Consider the following 24,195-nt stretch of genomic DNA (forward strand, 5'->3'; position numbering starts at 1 on the left):
TAAGTTACTAAAATTATTTTTATGTACATATTTTAATGTGAATTTTGTTAAAATATCATAATAATTCAGTTTTTATAGATACTAAAAATCTAATTTATATATTTTTTTAATTACAGTGACTTAATTTATATCAAAACCGTTTTTTAAAAATATTATCATGCAAACACTCAATTTTCAATAATGTTTTATATACGAATTTTTAAGTTTTTACTATATTATTTTGTATTTTTTCTCTAATTAATGTTCAAAAAATAGCCAAATACATAATATTAATAGTATTTTAATTTTGTCTGTAAGTTCCTAAAATTTTTTTTTAAAATCATGTTAACAATCAATTTTCTTATATAAGATTTTTTTAATTTTTTATTTTATTAGTTTGTATTTTTTTTAATTAATTAATATTTAAAAAATATTCAAATTCATAATATTAATAATATTTTAATTTTGTCCTGTAAGTTACTAAAAATTATGTTCATATACATATTTTGATGTGAATTTTGTTGAATCTCATAATAAATTTATTTTTATAGATAATTACAGTGATTTAATTTATTCCAAAAATGTTTTTAAAAAATAATCTCATGTAAACACCCAATTTTTTATAATCTTTTATATAAAAATTTTTAGTTTTTATTTTATTATTTTGTATTTCTTTAATTAATTAATATTTAAAAAAAATATTCAAATGCATAATTTTAATAATATTTTAATTTTATCTTGTAAGTTACTATAAATTATTTTCGTGTGCATATTTTGATGTGAATTTTGTTAAAATCTCATAATTTAATTTTTATAGATATTAAAAATCTAACTTATAATTTTTTTCTAATTACAGTGATTTAATTTATTTCAAAAACGTTTTTAAGAAATAGTCTCATGTAAACACTCAATTTTTTATAATCTTTTATATAAGAATTTTTTAGTTTTTATTTTATTATTTTGTATTTTTTTATTTAATTCATATTTAAAAAATATTCAAATACATAATATTAATAATATTTTAATTTTGTCTGTAAGTAACCAGAAACTATTTTCATGACAATATTTTGATGTCAATTTAATTTTATTAAAAATCTTATTTATATATTTCTTTTTTTTTTTAATATCAGTGATTTAATTTATATAAAAAACGTGTTTTGTTAAATAATTTCACGTTAACAAATGTTAGAATTTTTAAGTTTTTACTTTATTATTTCGATGTATATATATTTAAGTAAATTTAATAAATATTGTCTTGAATGTTGACATATATTTTTAATTAACTAATTTAATTTAGTAAAATAATTAAATAAAATTAATTACAAAATTGTTATAAAATTAGTAAAACCTTAATTTCTCATCAATATCATATATTTCAAAAAAGTAATATGATTAAATATTGTGTAGAAAAGTATATAAACAAAAGTCAACGATATAAATATGAATTTTAACTAAAACAAATGTTATAAAATAATTATTAGAATAAACATTTGAATTTTGAATACTGAGATTGACTACTTTTAACATGTAATACAATAAATTACCATTAAATAAGGCATATTTTAAGCAGCATGTTATGTTTTGCCCCGAAAAGAAAATATACAAGGAAACGTGCAGGGTAAAGTCATGGGGATGGAATGTATCGATTTTGAGCCCCGTTATCTTGACAGTGCTATGCACACACGGCCCGTAATGGGAAAAACATTTAAAGCACCCCCCAGATAAGAGGGTTAGCCGGCGACTCCGGCCTTCCCATCTAGGCCGGCTATTACTGTTTTGAATGCCTCTGCCATCTATCGACGGCGACGTGAACCAGATGAGTCATTACACGTGCCGGAATTCTTTCGAACGTCACACATGCACACTTTTCGAGTATGGAAAGTCAAATCTTTGTGGGAGGAATTCGTGGAACTGGAACTGGTTTTCGGGTGAAAGTGCGAGAGGGATCCGAAACATCGGGTCTTAATAAGATAATAATGAGACACTCACCTGGAGGAGGGTAAGGTGTGGATGGAACTGGTTCTGGTCCGTAGTTTCTTAGTCCGTGGCCTCCGTCGTAGGCATGGGCGAAGGACGCCGATTCGACCATGGCGGCGGCGGCGGCGACGCGTCCTCGGTCATCGGCCGGCGTTAGGTACGGAACGGGCTGGTGCGCGTCCAGCTGGTGCCTGGACGCCGACGAGTACGGCGAATAGTTGCACCAGGAGCTGCCGGAGAAGCTCTGGTGGCAGGACGAGACGGCCGGATCGGCGCTGGGTCCGGCCGACACGCTGCTGTACTTGTACTCCGGTTTGTACTCGGGAGTGCCCGTCGCCGCCGTGGCCGCCGGCGACCAGAACGACAACGCGGACGCCTTCCGGCTGTCGCGCGTCCCCGTGGGGTCGGCCGCCAGGTTATAGTACGTGGGGCCGTTGTAGTGCTGGTTCAGGCCGACCGTGGGCTCGAAGGCGGTGGCGCCGGCATGGTGGTTGTCCGATGGTGAATAGTTCCACGGCTGTCCGTGGTGCGAGTGCCGGATGACGCTGGGCTCGGCACACTCCCCGTAACCGCCGGTGGTCAACCTTTTGGCGGGAATGTGCAGGGGTCCGGCGGAGCCGCTGTTGCTGGTGACGCTCGCCGGCGACGAGCTGGACGTGGCCGACGTGGTGGCGGCCGGAGGCGGCACCGTCGCCGGACTGGTCATCCCGCTGTTGCTGATGGGCGTCGCGGCGCTCTGCGGCGCCGGCGGCGGGCTCTCCTCGTACAGGCTGCCGTTCATCATCGACCACCAAGTCACCCCGGTGGAAGACCCCGCTCCGGTGGCTGGGGAGGATCCGGGGGGATGCACATGGTCGTACAGGGTGGGTGCGGCGCACGCCACGGGGTCCGCGATGGTGAGGATGATGGTCGCGCCAGGTGATCACAGCATCGGAAGGTGCGATTGCAGATGGTGATGGTGCGGTCGACGGGTCAACGGGTAGCACACGCCAAAACAGGTTTTCGGCAAAACAGACGTTCGTCCACGGAGAGGGTGATTATGAAAAAGAAGAGAACAGCACCACAATCAGCAAGATCCTCCTATCTAACCATCTGATCCAACACATTTATCAAATACGTCCAACAGTCTCCCAAACAATTCGAGTCGGCCAAAATGTTTACTGAATCACCTCCACAATTATATGCCACACTTCAGGTGTTAAATGTGCACATAAATCAAAACTATGCACAGTATGTATACAAAAACAAGGTTTATGGGCCGTAAATTAATTTATTGGCGCTCGTAACTTTTACTCGGTCTTCCTCAAACACTTTTCAGTCAACGCGATCCGACTCTTTCTATCCCGGATTTGCACGCCGATTTATTTACCAAAAGTTCAACAATCGGTCTCCAATAAAATTAACACGTTCATTACAAGTTTCGTAGCACTCACAAGATGCGTATCTAGGAACCAATTTATTTTTTATTTAACTACCCTGGTGCCGACGACAGTTTCTACCTGCCCCCAAGCACAAGAACAAATCGTTTTACAACCCGCTGGTAGCTGGAGCTGGGTCTGGCACGCAAGGCGGCCGCGAAAAAAAAAATAATATTCTTCGAATGCCGCGCGAGTACGCGATGTGACATGAGCAATAAGTACGTGCGGACTAAACAGCGACGTACAGGTTGCGGACACACACTGAAGTCGTGTGAGAAACTCGCGTTTACTTCGGTCCGTCCGGCCGATGTGGCGACGCGCGTGCGATCTACCGGCACCGCGTGCAAGCTGACGGCAGCGCCGGTGCGACGCTAGCAGCGACGCACGTCGGCGGCGACAAGTCCACGGCCAAAATCAGCCGAAATCGGCGTCCGGAATCGCGGATTGAGTCGCACACGCTCCGCGCTCCGCTCTTATTAGACTGCATTTTCGTACGGAACTATTTCTGCTTTCGGTGAAGGAGTTTATATGCAAAATTTTACTCGCCATAAGTCACGGCTACGTTTTTACGTTTGGCTGTTTTAATGAAATTAGGTTTTAGTCGGTTTTGCAAATTTATTCCTGTCACGTACCGGCGATTACTTGCTGGGCTTTTGTAATTGTACGTTTTGCGACGCATTGTTTATTTAAAACCATTGACGCGTTGGTCAAAATTGTAATTATTAGAAAATTAATGCCCAAATTTATTTAAAAAAAATGTGTCACTTTGGAATAAAGATAAAATTTTCAGCAATACTAAAAATATTTATTTTTTATTTTACGTAGTAATGTGACTGTTACTTTCCATATTAATTAACTTAATAAAAATTTAATGATAAATATAGGTGAGAAACTTTATATTAAATAAAAGTTAATGTACAATCAGAAAATTTCATAAAAGTAAAAGAAAATTTTTACCAGATGATACCTTTATATTTTAATTAAACATTTCTAATTTAGCAATATTTCTGACAATCAAAAATTATTAATACACAAAATGACTTTAAATTAATAAAAAATATGTAAATTTAATAAAAATACTCAAATTTTTACCATATTGAACTTCTATGTTTCATTTAATTATTCTTATTTCAACAATAATTTTAAGAATAAAATTAATTTTTGACTATAAATTAATATAAAATAAGAAAATTTAATAAAAATACTCAAATTGTAACTAAATTAAACTTGTATATTTCGGTGAAGTATTCTTATTTCAGCAATAGTCCTGACAAGTAACAAATAAAACACACAAAAGAAGTATGATTAAAAAAACCTAAAGTTTAAATGTAAATATTAGGAAAAAAACTAATTTTTGTCACATTGAACTTGTATGTTTCGGTTAAATATTCTTAGTCCATCAACAAATAAATCACAGAAAAGGTATATGATAAAAAAGTTTTGAAGTTTAAATGTATATATTGGGAAAAATATTAAATTTTGATTATAAATTAATACAAAATAAGAAAATTTAATAAATATACTCAAAATTTAACCAAATTAAACTTGTATATTTCGGTTAAGTATTCTTATTTCAGCAATAGTCGTGACAATTAACAAATAAAACACATAAAAGAAGTATGATTAAAAAAACCTTAAGTTTAAATGTAAATATTATAAAAAAACTAATTTTTGACTATTAATTAGTGTAAAATAAGGAAATTTAAGTAAAAATATTCAAATTTTTACCAAATTTAACCTATATGGTTCAAATAAGTATTCTTATTTCAACAATTAACAAATAAAACACACAAAAGTTGAGTGATTAAAGGATTCTAACAAATATATTCCGGAAAAAAATAATGTTTTACTATAAATTAGTGTAAAATAAAGGAATTTAAATAAAAATATTCAAATTTTTGTCTAACTGAACTTGTTTGTTTCAGCTAAATATTCTTATTTCAGCAATAGTCCTGATAAACAAAAAATAAAACACACAAAAGAAGTATGATTAAAAAGAACTAAAGTTTAAATGTAAATAGTAGGAAAAAAAATGACTATTAATTAGTGTAAAATAAGGAAATTTAAGTAAAAATATTCAAATTTTTACCAGATTGAATCTGTATGGTTCAAATCAGTATTCTTATTTCAGCAATCAACAAATAAAACACACAAAAGATGTGTGATTTAAAGGTTCTAACGTATATATTCGGGTAAAAAATAATTAATAAGGGGATTTAAGTAAAAATATTCATATTTTTTTCTCACTGAACTTGTATGTTTCACCTAAATATTCTTAATTCAGCAACAGTTCTCACAATCAATAAATAAATGTCACAATAGAGTATAATTAAAAAGTTTTGAAGTTTAAACGGAAAGAAAATTAATTTTTGACTATAAATTAACATAAAATATAAAAATTTGATAAAAGTACTCCAATTTTAACCATATTAAACTTGTATATTTTGGTTAAGTATTCTTATTTCTGTGATAATCCTGACAATTAACAAAAAAAAGACACAAGGGAGTTTAAATGTGAATATTAGGAAGAAAATTTATTTGTATGATTAGTTATTAAGTTAAGGAAGAAAATTTGTAAAATAAAAAATAGTCAAATTTTTACTAGTTTTCAGTATCATTAAGACTAAATATTAAAAATTATACAGTTAAGTAAAAAATTTATCGTTAAATGAAAAGAAGACAGTTTATTTTATAAAAATACTTAAAATACTTCTATCAGATTAAACTTTTATGGCTCAATTAAGTATTCTTATTTCAGGAATAGTTTTAACAAAGTTTATTTCAATGGTACAACAGTAAATTTTAAAAACTAAGATAAGTAAAAAAAGTTAAATATGAGGAAGACAGTTTATTCTATAAAAATAATCAAATACTTTTTTATCAAATTTAATTATTTTGGTTCAGTTAAGTATTTTTACTTCAGCAACAAATATTTTATATTGTTACTATTTCTAAATTACATAATTAGATTAGTAAAATTTTAATTCTATATAATTTTTTAAATAGATTCATTTTCATATGATAGAAAAATTTCTAATAAATATATAAAATAAAATTTATTTATTTTACTAGATGATACTTTTATGTTTTAGTACTATTATTTCAGTAAAGTTTTGATAATCAAAAAACACACAGGAGTATGACCAAAAAGTTTAACAGTTTGAAATTACTGACTGAGTGATAAAATTATATTCATTATAAACTTTTCAATGAGTTTTATTAATAATCATTATATTAAGATAATATATTTTGATTAAAAAAAAGTGTTAGCTGCTTTAAGCCTTTATAAATTATTATTGTCACTAATTTTTAATTAAACTATTTGATATTTATAACTTACTTTCAGTATATAAATAAAAACACTGTAAATTTAATATTTTTAATAAAATGTTAAATAAAAGGCCAATTTATGTAAAGGTTAACAGAATGAATTCGTTCACTTCACTTTCTCATTATGATTGGTGAAGCTTTCCATCAACAATTAATACATCTCCGACTATAATTGGTCACGAACAAGGGCCATAAAAACAGGTAACTTTACATCGTCCTGTCAGGTTCTTCCGCAGATAAAATCACCCGCTACTGGATTACGTACCCACGATTTTTTCTGGTTCCTTCCGTTTTTTCCACATGCGTGCAATATAAATAAATAATAAATCTGCCTTTTGCCTCCATTCGAATTGTTTCATTCTGGATTCTACATTAATCTCAACGAAACCCATTGTTTAAAGCGGACACGACCATTGCTACTGTTTAATGGTAATTTAATTTATACGTGGTTTAATATCAACATCTCTTGTTTTATTCATCAGAAGTGACTGACGCTTAATATTCAAATAAGATGCCCGTAGACTGAAAGAATTGCAGGTGGCTCGGGATGGAAAAGTATTTTTATGCCCGTCTTCCCTTTTTCTCTGAATTTTATTCCGACTTTCGGGGCCGATTGATGTTTCAGCCAAGTTTTCAGTTGTCACGCATCGACACGCATCGTGCACAACTTTAAATTGTATATTTAGTTGTTGTTTATGATGTCAATTTTGTGGGTTGGTGGGCCACTTCATCCAAAATAAATCATGGGATAAATTGATGTTGCCAATAAATTTCAATGATTTATTGTCAGCAAACGCCATGCATTTATAATGATTATGTCACGAGAGTTTTGCTGTAATTTACTGAGTATTCTATTTGTACGTTAATAAACTCTTGGTAAGATAATTGCAGTTGAGTCACAACTAAAAATATTAAAGATGAGATGCAGGTTAAAGTACAATCGATAATAGTAATAAAAGTATGCTAATTATGAATTAATTAAAGCACATTCCTTACTTTTTATTATTATACATTTTTTTAATTCAAATGCATTTACATACTTTGTTGTAGCTTTATCGTGAAAAAAAAAGTATATAATTAGCACATGCTTAGCTTAAATACAAAACGACATTTATTTTATGACCGAATAAATCATCAAGATAATTATTAAATATGCGAGATAATTTCTTTTGACTATAATTCACACATTTCAATATGTAAATTGTACTAATACTATATTTAAAAGTTTATCACACATTTTATTGCGCTTATTGTTTACATTTTATTATAATCGCGTGCTAATTATATTTTATATTGATCATAAATTTAACTAATTAGCTTTTAATTGGGATAATAAACGTTTTTCTGAGTCGTACCGATTCAACCAGCGACGGAAATCGATTTTTAACAGTGTGTTTATGTGTATTTATAATATTTACTGAGTTTTATGCCCCCAGGGTGTAAAAACAATTTTGCGACACGATTCTTACACACAACCAAAATAAAATAAAACATTCCTTATCATTTCCCCACTCGAAACTGTAAAAAATTCCGTGAACCGGGCAAATTTTATCGGCGAATTCCTTCGACGGTCCACCCTAGCCCCCATCAAAAACTCATTGGGGGTCTTATCTCGACGTTGGAGGTGCGGCGCTTTTGTGCAGGTGAACGAACGGCAAGCTCTCGATCTGATATTGGCAGAGGGCCAGTCGTGGGTGAGGACCCCAACAACGAAACTTTGCCCGGACGTGCATTGGCGTCGCTGCCATTTTTTCGGGTTGATTTGATTAAGTAATGCCGTGGTGCGAATTTCGTGTGACCTTTCGTGATTTAACAATGGTCGATGCATATATTCCTGGCGGATCCGTTCGTGCACCCCTTTATCGTTAATTAAATTCTGTGCTTTACACAATCCAATTTCAGTAAGAGCTATTTGCACAAATACACGGGACGAGATTGCGTTGCATATCCAACCGTGAATCCGAACGCGGCCGGGAAACGTTTCCACTTTGGGTGTGGAATGGTGGTTCAATCGAAAATGGTCCCATAAAGTTTCTGGATTGTTCACCCTTACGTAAATGAGAACGGATAAATAAATTGTGATAATATATGCAGTAATACAATAAAGTGAAATACACATTTGAAATTAATTAAAGTAGAAATGATGTGAATAAAAGTAAATGAAAAAAATAAACAAATATAAAATAAATTGTTAAAATTATTGAAAAAATAAGGTTAAACCCACATTTTTAATACAATTTATGACTAAATTGATATTTATATTAACTTTAAGTAAGCAAAAAACTAAGAAAATGAATTATAAACAAAAATAAATGTAAAAAATGTACTGTATAAAATGAATAAATGTAAAATAAATAGATAATATAGGAAAAAATATGCTTAAGTTCAAATTTTTAATACAATTTATATATAAATAAATATAATAATTAATTTATGTAAGTAACAAATGAAGAAAATGAATTATATATATAAAAAAATGAAAAAAATGTAATGTATAAAATGAATAAATGTAAAATAAATTGATAATATATAAAAAATAAAGTAAAACTCAGATTTTTAACACAATTTGTGATTTAATCAACATTACCATTAAAGTCAAATAATTAATTTGTGTAACAAATGAAGAAAATGAGTCATATATATAAAAATATGAAAAAATGTAATGTATAAACTGAATAAATTGATAATATATAACAAATTAAGATTTAACCACGATTTTTTATACAATTTGTAATTTAATTATATAATCATTAAATTTAATTAAGAAAAAAGTGGAGAAAATATTTTTTTTTTTTAATAATTGTAAAAAATGTAATTTATAATATAAATAAATGTCAAATAAATTGATTATATATAAAAATTTAAGATTCAACCCCGATTTTTAATACAATTAGTAATTTAATTATATAATCATTAAATTTAATTAAGAAAACAATGGAGTAAATTAAATTTTTTATAAAAATAATTGTAAAAAATGTAATGTATAAAATGAATAAATGTAAATAAGTTGAAAATATATAACAAATTAAAATTTAACCCCCATTTTTTATACAATTTATGATTTAATTATATAATTATTAAATTTAATTAAGAAAAAAATGGAGAAAATTATTTTTTTTATAAAAATAATTGTAAAAAATGTAATTTATAAAATCAATAAATGTAAAATAAATTGATAATACATAAAAAATTAAGATTTAACCCCGACTTTTAATACAATTAGTGATTTAATTATATAATCATTAAATTTAATTGAGAAAAATATGGAGAAAATTGAATTTTTTATAAAAATAATTGTAAAAAATATAATGTATACAATGAATAAATGTAAAATAAATTGATAATATATAACAAGTTAAGATTTAACCCCGATCTTTTATACAATTTGTTATTTAATTATATAATCATTAAATTTAATTAAGAAAAAAATGGAGAAAATTAATTTTTTTATAAGAATAATTGTAAAAGATGTAATGTATAAAATGAATAAATGTAAAATGAATTGATAATATACAAAAATATATGATTGAACCCCTATTTTTAATATAATTTGTGATTTAATTATATAATCATTAAATTTAAGTAAGAAGAAAATGCAGAAAATTAAATTTTTTATAAAAATAATTGTAAAAAAAGAAATGTATAAAATGAATAAATGTAAAATAAATTGATTATATATATATAAGAAATAAGATTTTTACCCCTAATTTTAATATAAATTATGATTTAATTATATAATCATTAAATTTAAGTAAGAAAAAAATGAAGAAAATTAATTTTTTATAAAAATAATTGTAAAAAAAGAAATGTGTAAAATGAATAAATGTTAAATAAATTGATAATATATAAAGAATAAGTTTATACCCATATTTATAATACAATTTACGTCTTAATTAATATTATCATTAACTTTAAGTAAGTTAAAAATTAAGAAGATGAATTATATATAAAAATAAAAGTAAAAAAGGTAATGTATAAAATAAATAAATGTAAAATAAATGGATAATATACAAAAAATTAGATTTAACCCCGATTTTTAATACAATTTGTGGTTTAATTAATTTTATTATTAAATTTAAGTAAGTTAAAAATGAAGAATACAAATTGATATTATATAAAAAATCAATCAATCAATATTCATTTATTTTTAAATGTGTAACTCATTTGTATACTACATAATTTATTTATTCTTTCAGTTTAATATGTAAGAATAAAATATTTATGTAATTTTATTAATTTATTAATAAAATACCCTTTTGAATTATTATGTATTCAATTTTAAAATTATATCTCTCTTATTTTTTTATTTTTTATATCAAAGTATATATACTTAAATAACTATAATTTAATTTTATAAAATACACATTATGAAAAAACAGTTATTTAATAAATTGAAATAACAATAGTAAAATAAAATTTCTTTTCCAATAATGATCCAAATAAAAATTTTAAAACCACTGACATTTAAAAAATCAAAATAATCATTCCTTATTTGCATTTAAATGATTTTATAATTTATAATATTATATTTCAATGTATGATTAATGGATTAGGAATTTAGACTTATTTATATATTTTTAATAAAAGTGTTTTATGCTGTAGGTATAAAATGTACTCACAGTATTAATTTATAATTAGACTTTTTTTAATTTAATATTCAATGCTATTCATAGCTATTTATTTTTATTATTCGCTAGTGGCAAAAAGTTGTGATTTAAATTATTATTTATTTAATTTATAGTTGAATTATATTGTTTTACATGAAATTGCCTGGAAGACCCAGTTAAATTAAACGACTGCGAAGCAATTCAAAAACGTAGCTACAAACTCAATCTTGTTTTCGCATAAATCGCAACGCCGTCGGGTATTTAAGCATCCGCATCCCGAACGAAAATTCGAATTTCCCGATTAAAAGCGAAAATACTGCCATGAATATGTAAATTGCCGTGTGGAACGTAACTAAAACGTAGCGGGAACGTGGGCCGTGCGCCCGTCTTGTATCCTTTCAATCATCCCCCCGCCGGAGATGGCGATCCAATCTCCGCCCAGAGCGGCGTAGCGGGGGTGGCCGACGGGGGCACACGGAATGGAAACGTTGGGACTCATCGCCCGTCACTAACTACATATTGGACGGCCGTAGAGCGGCTTCCATTCGCCGCCCGACGTGCCCGGCCGCCGTAGCGCCGTAACTTTCGGCCGATATGGCCATAGCGTCCCGCCGGGGGATTTCCTCCGTGCACTGCGAGAACCGTTTTCCATAATGAAACTCTCCGGCCCGTTGTCTTCTTACGTTCCGTACGTATCGGGCACAATGAACCGAGGCTGGCGGGTTTGCCGCGTCCGCGTTTTACCTCCGGGGTCGGGCCTTAATTGCTTTCGAAAACTTCGCACTGTCATTCCCGTACCAAAGCCAATCGGATTATTAACGATAGTTAGGTGAAATTACTAGATATAATTAAGATATCCATCTATAGGGTATAAGGTTACAGTAGGGTGTGACAGTCGTGTTTGTGTGGGCTGTGTTATCTACACTACACTATGGGGATTAAGCAAAGGGTCTAAATGCTGTTCAGTTTGATCTATTGCTTGTCTCCGGCTCTTTCTGACATGTGTCAACATCAATTGAACCAAATTGAAACGTTTTATAAAAAAAAATTAGATAAAAAGTATCAAGGAATCATAAATAATGATGTGCTCAACCTCTTTTTGAAATTATCAGTATTTTTCTCAATTTGTTAGAGCTTAAAAATTCTTAATTACATATAAATTAACAAATTTTTCTGTAAATGTCGGATTAAATCTTATTTTTTATATATTATTTATTTATTTTACATTTATTCACTTCGTTCATTTATTTTTATTTTATTATTATATTTAATACAATTTATAATTATAATATATATATATATATATATATAAAAATAAATGTAAAAATGTAATATCTAAAATATATAGATAATATATAAAAAAAATTAAATTTAACCCAATTTTTAATAATATTATCATTAAATTTAAGTGAGTAAAAATGAAGAAAATGAATTATATACAAAAATATTTGTGAAAATAATAACATAAAATTAAATAAATTAATAATATATAAAAAATAATATTAAACCTATATTTTGATACACATGTTTAAATTAATATTGTCATTAAGTTTAAATAAATAAAAAATTAAGAAAATGAATTATATATATATAAAAAAATAAGGTTATACCTATATATATTTAATAAAATTTATTATCATTAAATTTAAGTAAGCTAAAAATAAAGAAAAGGAATTATATAAAAAAAGTGTAAAAAATTTTTAAAATGAATTGATGTAAAATAAATTAAAGACAGATTTTTAATACAAATTATTTATGTGTAAATTAATATTGTCATTAAGTTTAAATAAGTAAAAAATGAAGAAAATGAATTATATATAAAAATAAATGTAAAAATGTAATGTATAAAATGAATAAATGTAAAATATATTTATAAATATATAAAAAATAAGATGTAACTCAGATTTTTAATACAACATATGTTTAATTATTATTTATTTTGTTATATTGTGAATATTTTTGTGTATTATTTTGTGTGAAAGTACTTTATATTAAAATTTTATTTTATTTTTTTTATTAAAATTTACAATTAATAATAATAATTTAAAAATCTTAAATTTTTATTAATAAATAATAAAAATTAAAGAAATTATATAACTATATATCTAATTTTGTTGTTGTTAATCAAATATATTAAGTATCTCTTAAATATATATGGTAAAATTCTTATTATATTTAATTTAATTGTTTATTAAAAAATTGTGAAAATTGATTAAATATGTATTTAACCACTTTGTATTAATAATATTAAAAATAACACTTTTTTGATATTATTTCTAGTTATTTCTATGAATTTAATAAATTTTACCTATTTTTTTTAAGATTTAATTCAAAATACTTTTAAATAAACGAGTAAATTTTTATTTTAAAAAAATTTTAATTTTTTATTAAAAAATTGTAAAAATTAATTAATTTTGTATCACTTTTTACTAATAATATTAATAGTAATATTTTTTTAATATTATTTCTAGTTATTTCTGTGAATTTAATAAATTTTAGCTTATTTTATTTTTAAGATTAAATTCAAAATATACTTATTTTTAAATAAATGATAATTTTTATTTTAAAAAAATCTTAATTTTTTATTAAAAAATTGTAAAAATTAATTAATTTTGTACTTTAATCACTTTGTATTAATAATATTAGTAATAATATTTTTTATTTATATTATTTCTAGTTATTTCTGTGAATTTAATAAATTTTATCTTATTTTTTTAAGTTTAAATTCAAAATAGACCTATTTTTAAATAAATGATAGAAACGAGTTAATTTTTATTAAAAAAAATCTTAATTTATTATTAAAAAAAATTGTAAAAATTAATTAATTTTTTATTTTAACCACTTTGTATTAATAATATTAATAATAATATTTTTTTTATATTATTTTTAGTTATGAATTTAATAAATTTTATCTTACTTTTTTAAGTTTAAATTCAAAATAGACCTATTTTTAAATAAATGGTAGAAACGAGTTAATTTATTCTAACCATTTTATTTTATCTTATTAATTAAAGTTATTATTTATTACCCCAAAATTTTTTTTAATTGTATATAATTTAGATATTTTTTACATAATTTCCTTATGTACTTATTTCTATGCCTCTTTGTAAAATATAATATATTATTTATATTAAATGTAAATTATGTATTAGAATTTGCATTTTTAACCATATTATTCTTCCTTACCAATTAAGATCATTATTATTCACATAATTGTTAAAATTTTAGATATATTAGGTATTTTTTATACATTTTAATTATAAAATTATTATCTTTTCATAAAGAATACAATATTATTTATTGACTTTTTATAACTCCATCTTTTTTGATTAAATCATTAGAATTAAATTATGTTTATCAAAATATAAATATTCTTAAAAATGTAAATTACATAAAAAGCCCTAATTTTTATTAATTAATTGTAAATAATAATAAAACTTGTAAACATATTATTTTTTCTTAAATTTATCATCATCTTCTACATAATAAAATATAATGTTCATTAATTTCTATATATTCTTAAAAGCGCCGAATTTCAAAATCTTGGACCCAAAATAAAAATGAATATACATATATTTTTATATAAATATATTCTCTCCTTTAGTTTAAAATTAAGTAACAATTGGATTAATGGAATTTTGAAAATTATTTTTAATGAAATATTATATTTTTTTCTAATTTTTAGTTTTCCATTACTTATTTTTTGTTTATTAATAAAATTTTAAATAAAAATTATTTGTACTAGATATTACTTTTAATTTAAATTTAATTAATAAAATTATTAAATTTTTTGCCATTTCAGAACTATAACCTTTTAAATCTATTTTAATAGATAATTCAAAAAAAAATCTTAATTAAACCATCAAGCTGCAACAGATTAATTAAGAAACGCCACATCAAGATAATAAATAAGCCTTAAGGTCAAAAACATTAGCAAATATTCCGAATTAATTTAATCATGCAAATTTGATCAGTTTTAAATCTAAATCAATTTGATCGTCTAATCATGCTCCTTGTTCCGTGGACCGTTTAAATTACATCGAAAATGAACTGAAAATCGATACCCATCGATCTATTAACTTTTTATGTGAGTTTAATTCACTTGTAAAACCTTTTAAAACATATTCTATAACCCACGCGATACGGTAAAAAACCTGTCTGTGCATATAAAATAATAATAATTAACATTTTAGATGAATGTATAAACAATACGAGCATCAACTGAAGTGGCAACTGGAAACTGTTGGAGTCTGATAACATAAAGTTAAGTATTTCAAGAAAAAATGTGCAGATAAGATACTTTACCTTGATGAAAACTTGCCAGACTAGTCCCAGGGAACACTCTCGAGAGTCTGTAAAAAATTGTAAATGTATAGACACAAATAAATTAACGGTCCGTGTCAGTTTTTGGTAAATATTTGAAATAAGATAACTTTTGAGAAACATGGGGGGGGGGGGAGTGAGAATGAGCAAGCACGATTCTAAAACATGTCCTTTTTTGTTTCCTTTTCGGGCACTTACCTAGAATTCTTTCGTCTAACCATTCCCGTTCTGGTAAAACGTAATGAAGTGATGCGCCAACCTGCTGGAAGAATAGTATATTACTGAGATTATCGTGCTCATTTATTTTGGGGGCGACAACAGTGATGGCGGAATTGTCTCAAAAATTATCTTATTTCAGGCAGATCCGGTCGCGTCGGGATTAGCATGTTTTGGCAAAAATACACACGCACAGCCGACATAAACTTAGAATTACGACATTTTGCGTTAATGGAGGGTGGAACTGGAACGTACGTGTATAATCTTTGTTGCAGCTAAACTGGCACGTTTGAAATAAATCTTGGGGCGTGTCTTTTCGGTCGACGGGGATTACATGTTTCCTGTATTGTTTACGAAAACGGCACGACTTTGGTTTGGACTCACCTACTAGACAACTCGAAGGGATGAAGAACTCGTTCCACGTCGCCGAACAGCTTGACGCATTGAATTTAACAGGGACAAGGTGAAAACAAGCCTGAAACACAAAATAAAATATTGATAAAGGTAAATGGGTTTGTTTAAAGGTTAATTTGTATAGGTAATGTATAATGACAATCGACGAACGAGACAATAAAGTTGTACACGGATATTAAGTAATTACCCTTGCATCATGAACAACGAATTATGACACAGCCATAACCGATTCCTATTTCCTTCTTCGTCATAAATGTCAGAATAAACCATGTTTGTGAAAACAACCAACCATTTATTTATCTTTGTCTTTTATTGTCACATATATTGGGAGGGAAGAATTTGTTATTTGTTAATTATATTTGGAATATTAGGGCTACAAAGTCTGTCCGGCCGTAATTATGGTATTATCTTTACTTGCACACTGTTCTGGATTACTTTTAATATCCTTAAGCCTTGCATTAAATAAAATCTTTGTTTTCGCAATATCCTTTGTCTCCGGCTGAACTGTTTACTTTAATGCCATCACAAACGGCCCGTGACAAATTAAATGCTGGCCGACAACAAAAGTTGGAAATGGTCCTTCCACGTGACAAGGCATTTTTTAACTAATGATAAGTCGCCCCCGAGGAAAAAAAAAAGGGGAAAAAGTTGTGCCGTTATTGTTCCCTGGGATGACGTTCTTTCTGTCAGTAATCAGAGTTTATGGAGACATCTTGGAGCAGATAAACTATTTCATTTCGTCCGGGGTCTTTTGCCACAAATATCAATTATAAGCCAACCCTGATAATACCTACGCACAAGGGACGGCCCTTTTATAACGCCGCATGGCGTCCATTATTTTTCTATGGGTGTACGCGGTCTGGAAGTAATGAGTTTTCTGTCCAAATTTACTTAAAAATAAAAGGGTGCATGAACCATTTCAATATTTATTGCTTTTTAATCGAACAATCTAAACAAGTTTATGGCTACAAAGAAGAGTCTTGGTGTCAAATGAAACCGCAGCAAACCTTAATGAATGTTAATCCTTTTATTAAAATTCCACAATGCCTCCCCTGCGCCAGCCATTCCGGGGGTACCGTCCCTTTCGTCCATTAAACACTATTATCCAATTTCGCTTACAACATAGTATCACCCGGGTAAATTCATAGTGAAATTGAGAAGACGGCTTGGTGGCGGGGAGTGTTCAATTTCCGTTTTCTGGAGGCTCCCCAGCGGTCGAAAGCTTTCCCGTGTTAGCGCGACTTGTGTATAACAATAAAACCTAGCTAGTCTGACAGATCTGGGTGTTATTTATATCGCCACCTCTTGAATACAAAGGAGCACGTCCCCAAATCGTGGCCTTAATGGATCTTAATTATTATTGTGCACTCGTTGCAAAATCAATTTTTGATCGTCTGAGGCGACTATGAATTCCTTACTCGGAGTCCACTAGCCTAGGCTACATCTATCTAAAAGTCGATGGAGCTCAAAGAAAGGCACTTAGCGCGTAAGGCACAACAGCCACCATTTTACGATTAAATCTCATTCCGGACCAGACATGGCATAACAAACCCGAGTGCTTCTGGGAATATTAAATTCCTCAATTCATCCACTCCTGATAAAGTGCAAACACGCTTTCACGACAATTTATAGATATTCCATTAGCTTCTTTTCCGCCGTTGTAGTTTCAGGAGTAACTACCGTTTCTCGCTACGCCTTCGGTTTTATTTTTCTGCCGTGGAGAAAAAAGAAAAATCCCTACCACGATTTTATTTCGTCTTCATTTGAATATATAATACATTTATGACGGACGTAAATTGCCCCGCCAAGACACTTTGCTGAATAAAATCTCCTGAGCGTTCGTTCCGTTTCAGTTTCTGGATGTCTTTACATGCACTACTGAAGTTACAACAACGGGGAAATGCGTCTCTTAAATAATAATGTAATTTATAAGCATTTAACTGGCTTTCAATCGTATATATTGGCTTTATAAAAATAACATCAGTTATTTCAGCTTACTGAAACATTTTTAATAGTCTAGAATTGTTTAAAAAAATTCGCTTATATATTTTTTTGTACGATATAATTTAAAAAATAAAAAATAGTTGATCCTTATTGTTATTTACACAAACAAATTATAATGGGGAGCTTTACAAATAAGCTTATAGTAATTAAATTTTAATAATTAACACCATGAACAACTTCAAATAACTTATTAATATTTTTGTTGTGTTACTTAACTATATTCTATATTAATAATTTAAGTAGTTTTATGGCAAATATTTTTTTAAATGTATTTTTATTTTAAAATAAAAATCAAAACCGTTCATTAAAATCGATATAATTAATTACAATAATTAGTTTTATTTTCATCTAATAAAATTGTGCATTTCTAATTTCTCATTTTAATTATTGGGTGTATCATAATATATTATCAAAAAATTGTAATAAAAATAAATAAATAAAATCATAGTTTTATATAATATTTTAAACAGTTTTTGTTCAGTTATTAAATTATTAAATTTTAAATTTAAAATCAGTAAAATTATTGATTTTGAATGTTATGTCAAAATAATTACCAAAAATTACAAAAAATGATCACAAAATCATATTTTTTATATTATAGTAGTACAAAAATTAATTCCATTTTTTCTCTTTTATTAATTGATATTTTCCCATAAAGATACTTTTGAATGTTTAAATTTTTAATTAATTAATAGTGTCAAAATAATTTTTTATTACTATTAAATACTGCAATTATTTTGAACTTCTTTTAAATTAATAACATTATTCAATTTTAAATGTAAAATCAATAAAATTATTGATTTTTAATATTGTATGGCAAAATAATTACTAAAAATTACAAAAAAATAATAAAATTATATTTTTATATTATGGTATTATTATTAATGGAAAATTAATTCCATTTTTTCTCTTTTATTAATTTATATTTTCCCATAAAGACATTTTTGAATGTTTAAATTTTTTATTAATTAATAGTGTCAAAATAATTTTTTTATTACTATTAAATACTGCAATAGTTTTGAACTTCTTTTAAATTAATAAAATTATTCAATAAAATTATTGATTTTTAATATTGTATGACAAAATAATTACTAAAAATTACAAAAATATAATAAAATTATATTTTCATATTATGGTAGTTCAAAAATATTAATTCAACTTTTTGTTTTTTACATATTTATGTGTTCTCATAAGATATTTTTTAGTGTTTTACTTTAAAACTAATAAAATTATTTATTGCATCAAAATAATTTTAAAAAATAAAAATATTAAAAAATAATTATAAAATCATATGTTTATAATTTTTATTTAAGAATTTATTTTATCAAGGCAGTACAAAAATTTGAATAACTAGAAAACAGTAAAAATTTTATTTTATATTTTTCTTTTTTATATCTAATTTTTCCCATAAGATTTTTTCTTACTAAACATTTCAATTTTCGTCACTTTTGTTAATGAATTTATTTCATTATACAATGTTTGAATAAAATAAAAACATAAAAATTTGATTTCTTCTATTTATATATTTTCAAGATTTTTATTTCTTCATATTACATTTTAATTTTTATATGTGAGTTCTATTTTATACTTATTATTAAAATTATAATAACTATTATAGTAAATTAGTGAATATAAAGTTAATAAAAATGTAAAAAAAACATTCATTTATTCTATTATAATAAATAATTTTTTTCTTTTTTATATCTAATTTTTTTCAAAAGATTTTTTTCTTACTAAATATTTCAATGTTTATCACTTCTTTTAATAAATTTATTTCATTTTAGTTGTTTGAATAAAATAAAAGCATAAAAATTTGAATTTTTCTATTTATATATTTTTAAGATTTTTATTTCTTCATATTACATTTTAATATTTATATGTGCATTCTAAAAAAATGAAACATTATTCTTTTTCTATTTTACACTTATTATTAAAATATATAATATTTATTATAATAAATTAGTGAAAATAAAGATATTAAAAATATAAAAAAATATTCATTTATTCTATTATAATTAAATTAAATGATTTTTTTATTATTTTTAACCTTAACTTATTTTTATTTTAACTCAATATTTAATGTTAATTTTAAGTTTAAAATTTTGTTCTAGGAAGTTCAAACCCCCAAATTAATTAATTTTCAACTAATAAAATTTTTCATTTTTAATTTCTCAGTTTACTTATTGGGTGTCACAATATATTATTAAAAATGGGAAATAATATAATAAAAAATAAATAAAAAAACATTTTACACAGTTTTTTGTTCAGTTATTAAATATTTCAAAAAATTAAAAATTAGTTCTTTCCTATTTTATATTTATTATTAAAATTTATAATATTTTGTATTAGTGAAAATAAAGTTAAAAAATTAAAAATATAAATATTCATTATAATTCAAATTATATATAATGCGAATTTTAAATTTAAAATGTTCTGAGAGGTTCACAAATCCATCGCAGGTACCGACATTTTTAGATTAGAATGCGTGATGTGTTAATTAAACGAAGCCTTTCCGTTATTTTATTTCCAGAAACGTAATCATTTAACTACATTTAATTAAATTTACTATAACTTATAATAACTTTCAATGATAGTTCTTTAAAATGTAATCGAAATTGTTTATTTTCCTCGTGTGAGGTCTATTAATTATTTCTGTAATGAACATTTCTCACCACCATTAATATTTAAATTGTTACGGTTAAAGATGGATTCCGAGCTTTCAAATCAGATTAATGTGTGAAATATGCTCTTTGCTTTTTACAATGGTCTCATTTACATCGGACATTGTTGGAAAAATTGCAGCAAAGAAATTATAGTTAAATTTATGGGCTTAATCTGCGATCAGCATAAAGACGAGGTTAATAAAAGAAAAAAACAATGGTCGAGAAAATGTATATCAGTTGCACTCTCAGCTTTTTATTATTATTATTTTTTTAAATATATATCCCTCCCTTAATTTCCACGATTAAGCCCCCTGGAATATTTAAATTCGAAGTGCAGACCGTTTTCTTTGTTGGGACTTTTAATTGTTCCTTTTCTTCTTAGGGGGGGTTTCATTGAAATAATTAAAATAATGCCAGCTTCTGTTTTAAATTGCATCAGATTTAGGACGCCATAGCTTTTTTTATTGATGATTATAGCTGCTCCATCGGCCAATAAGAAAAGAAATGGAAACATGTTTCTGATAGGCACCTGCTTCAAGCAGGTGCATTTGCATTTCTTGTTTATTTTTGCAACGGGATATTTATATAATTAAGAAACCAAAATGAAATATGTAAATTGAGATTGAATTTTACCAATAATCTGAGTTTTGCCGTGAGTCAACTTTAATAATCTTCAGTTTATTCAACACAAGGGAGTGTATCATATCGGAGATTTTTAATATAAAATGGTCCATAAGTAACAGATGGCTTCAAATCCGAATAAACAAATCACTACAGACATGATACATCGAATGCTTCTACATATTGTCATTTATATGCAGGATTAAAATGGCGGGGGCCTTTTACGGCCGGCGATATTCGTTTATTGAAAATGGTTGTTTTTCCACTCCACCCCGGATTGCGTATGGAAATTCCCTCATTGGGAAAATTGATTTTTTACTGCGACGGAAAAAAAAACTTTCAGACAATCGGCTTGCGTCTTCAAGTATTAGATTTACTGCTTCCGCTCATCAGGAATTATGGCGCTGGGCAATAAAAACTATCCCGTATGTAGACGAAATTCGGCTAGACCCCTTTTACATTTATCCGACCCGCTTGTTTTCCATCAGTCAGATTGTGGGGCACTATCCGCAAATTAAATTATGTATGTAGACGTCATATATATCATTTTTTATGTGGCTATGGCTGCAGGAATCTTTAGCATTAGCAACATTTAAAATTAGACCTTCATTTGGCAAGTAGCGGGATGAATTAAAATCGTCAATCAGTGGCGGGAGGTATTTGGCAACGGTACAGGGCGTCGTATATCTAAATAATGCGCCTCCGGCGAACGTCGCATAAACGTCAAATAATGGAGTCGTGTTGACGAAAGGCGAATAGGTCATTATCACCCGATTAAATGCAACGCCAGTGAGGAACGTGCACAAGCATCGGAGAATTGTCGGAGCGTTAAAGCTCCGTGGAAGACATTAAGGACCAAGATACGCCAGTCAAAGACTGGTCCGTAGCAAGCAACGATGTAGACGTTAGCTGAATGCAAACTCGAGGATTTGGTAAAGCGCCCCGAGGATTTTGTAGGATAGCAGCGTTTCCAGTTTATGGAAGGTGACTTCCTGCGCAGGCGATAAACTTCCAAGGCAGGAAATAGAGCGTCGCGATCCTGGGCATGGGATCCTTTTTCACCTTTTTCCCCCTTAACACTCAAAACGTTTCTGTTATTGACCGGACAAAACCGCACGGCGATTTAATCACAAGTTCAGCTCAAATTGCACATCGATCTACATTTAATTTAACCCCCGAAGATAAAGACCGTGTGTGTGCCGACCTAATTCTCCACCCTCGAAACTTTTAAGGCGCAGGTGTTCCGCCCCCCAATCTCTCCAGATATTTACTCCACGCTCGGGGGAAACAAGCGAAACCGTTTCTCAGATAAGAATTTAAATTGGATCGTCTTAAAGTTTTCTGGCCAAATCTCCGAAGTCTGCTTTTAAGATTGCCACCGAGCACTTTTACAAGAGTTTAATTATAATTCGGTTTAAAAGTTATTCGGCATTATTGCTAATGAGATTACTCTGGAACTCTCGACGGTCGAGTTTAATGCAGTGGAACATCCATTGCAAATGTTGGGGCTGCTCATATTTGAAATAACCATCATTTGTTGTCTTTGTATGTTTTAAAATAATTCCAAAAGTGTTTTTTAGCACATTTTTACCATTTAGGAAAATAAACACCAACAGGAAAAATTCCAATGAATGCGTCAATGGAATAATTTTCTGGTTGTTAAAATAAATATATATTTGTCATACCTTAATAACAAAGTAATAAATATTTCTGGTGATTATTTTTGTTCACAATATAATCTTTTGTATCTATACAAAGAATTTTGTGGTTGTAAATGTAGGCAGTAGACTATTATAATAATTATAGTACATGAATATTTATAAGTATCGACGACTCAAGAGAAAAATTAATTAATTTTTAGACGCAAATAAACTTTTCTAGGAATGTTTTTACTTTAAATTTTTTTTCTTATAGTTTCAACATAATTTATTTTAATATAATGCATATTTATATGTCTATTTGGTGACTTTTAACATGATATTAATGAGGTAATGATAATTTTCAACCATTTTCAGAATCCAGAATTATTTAAATCCATTGATTTCACACATTAGAAAATTAACTTCAAGAACCCTTGACTTAACTTAATTATTATATATATTAAAAACATAATTTTTAACAATTTTCAGGCTTCAGGATTATTCTACGTTTTTATTTAGTACGTTTTTAATATTAAGTTCTTTGATTTTACATTTTTACATTATCTCTACTAGAATTATTTGTTATGAATAATTATAATTTAATTAAAAAATAATATTAATAACAACGTTTAATAATTTTTCAGGTTTCAGGGTTATTTTACAAATTTAATAAGTATATATTTAATAATAGGTTCTTTGATTTTATTGAGAAATTTAATTTTATTACCTCTTCAAGAATTCCTTGTTAGGAATAACTATGACATTAACTTAAAAATAATAATTTTCAATAATTTGCTAGATTCAGGATTATTTTACAATTTTAATGAGCATGTTTTTAATATTATGTTCTTTGATTTTACACTTCTGTATTTAGAAATTTAACTTTATTGGCAATTTAAGAATTCTTTGTTAGATATAATTATAATATTAATTTAAATATATCATAATTACCAACAATTTTCAGGATTCATAATTGATTTTACACTGTTACATTCAGAAATTA

General features: G+C 27.6%; 1 protein-coding gene across 5 annotated transcripts in view; it reads right to left on the reverse strand.

The window, feature by feature from the left end:
* LOC109602115 (homeobox protein abdominal-B) overlaps positions 1 to 24,195 on the reverse strand; it is a 176,015-nt gene that overhangs the window by 7,300 nt on the left and 144,520 nt on the right. For all 5 annotated transcript variants that reach the window (XM_049965479.1, XM_049965482.1, XM_049965478.1 and 2 more), the window contains 3 exons: positions 16,235 to 16,325; positions 15,617 to 15,663; positions 1,969 to 2,781 (listed from right to left, as the gene is read on the reverse strand). In XM_049965479.1, the coding sequence (XP_049821436.1) occupies positions 1,969 to 2,740 (772 nt within the window). In that variant the 5' untranslated portion in view covers positions 2,741 to 2,781; positions 15,617 to 15,663; positions 16,235 to 16,325. The remainder of the gene's footprint in view (positions 1 to 1,968; positions 2,782 to 15,616; positions 15,664 to 16,234; positions 16,326 to 24,195) is intronic.

This window comes from Aethina tumida, chromosome 3 (genome assembly GCF_024364675.1).
Source record: "Aethina tumida isolate Nest 87 chromosome 3, icAetTumi1.1, whole genome shotgun sequence".
In the NCBI taxonomy this organism is placed as follows: domain Eukaryota; kingdom Metazoa; phylum Arthropoda; class Insecta; order Coleoptera; family Nitidulidae; genus Aethina; species Aethina tumida.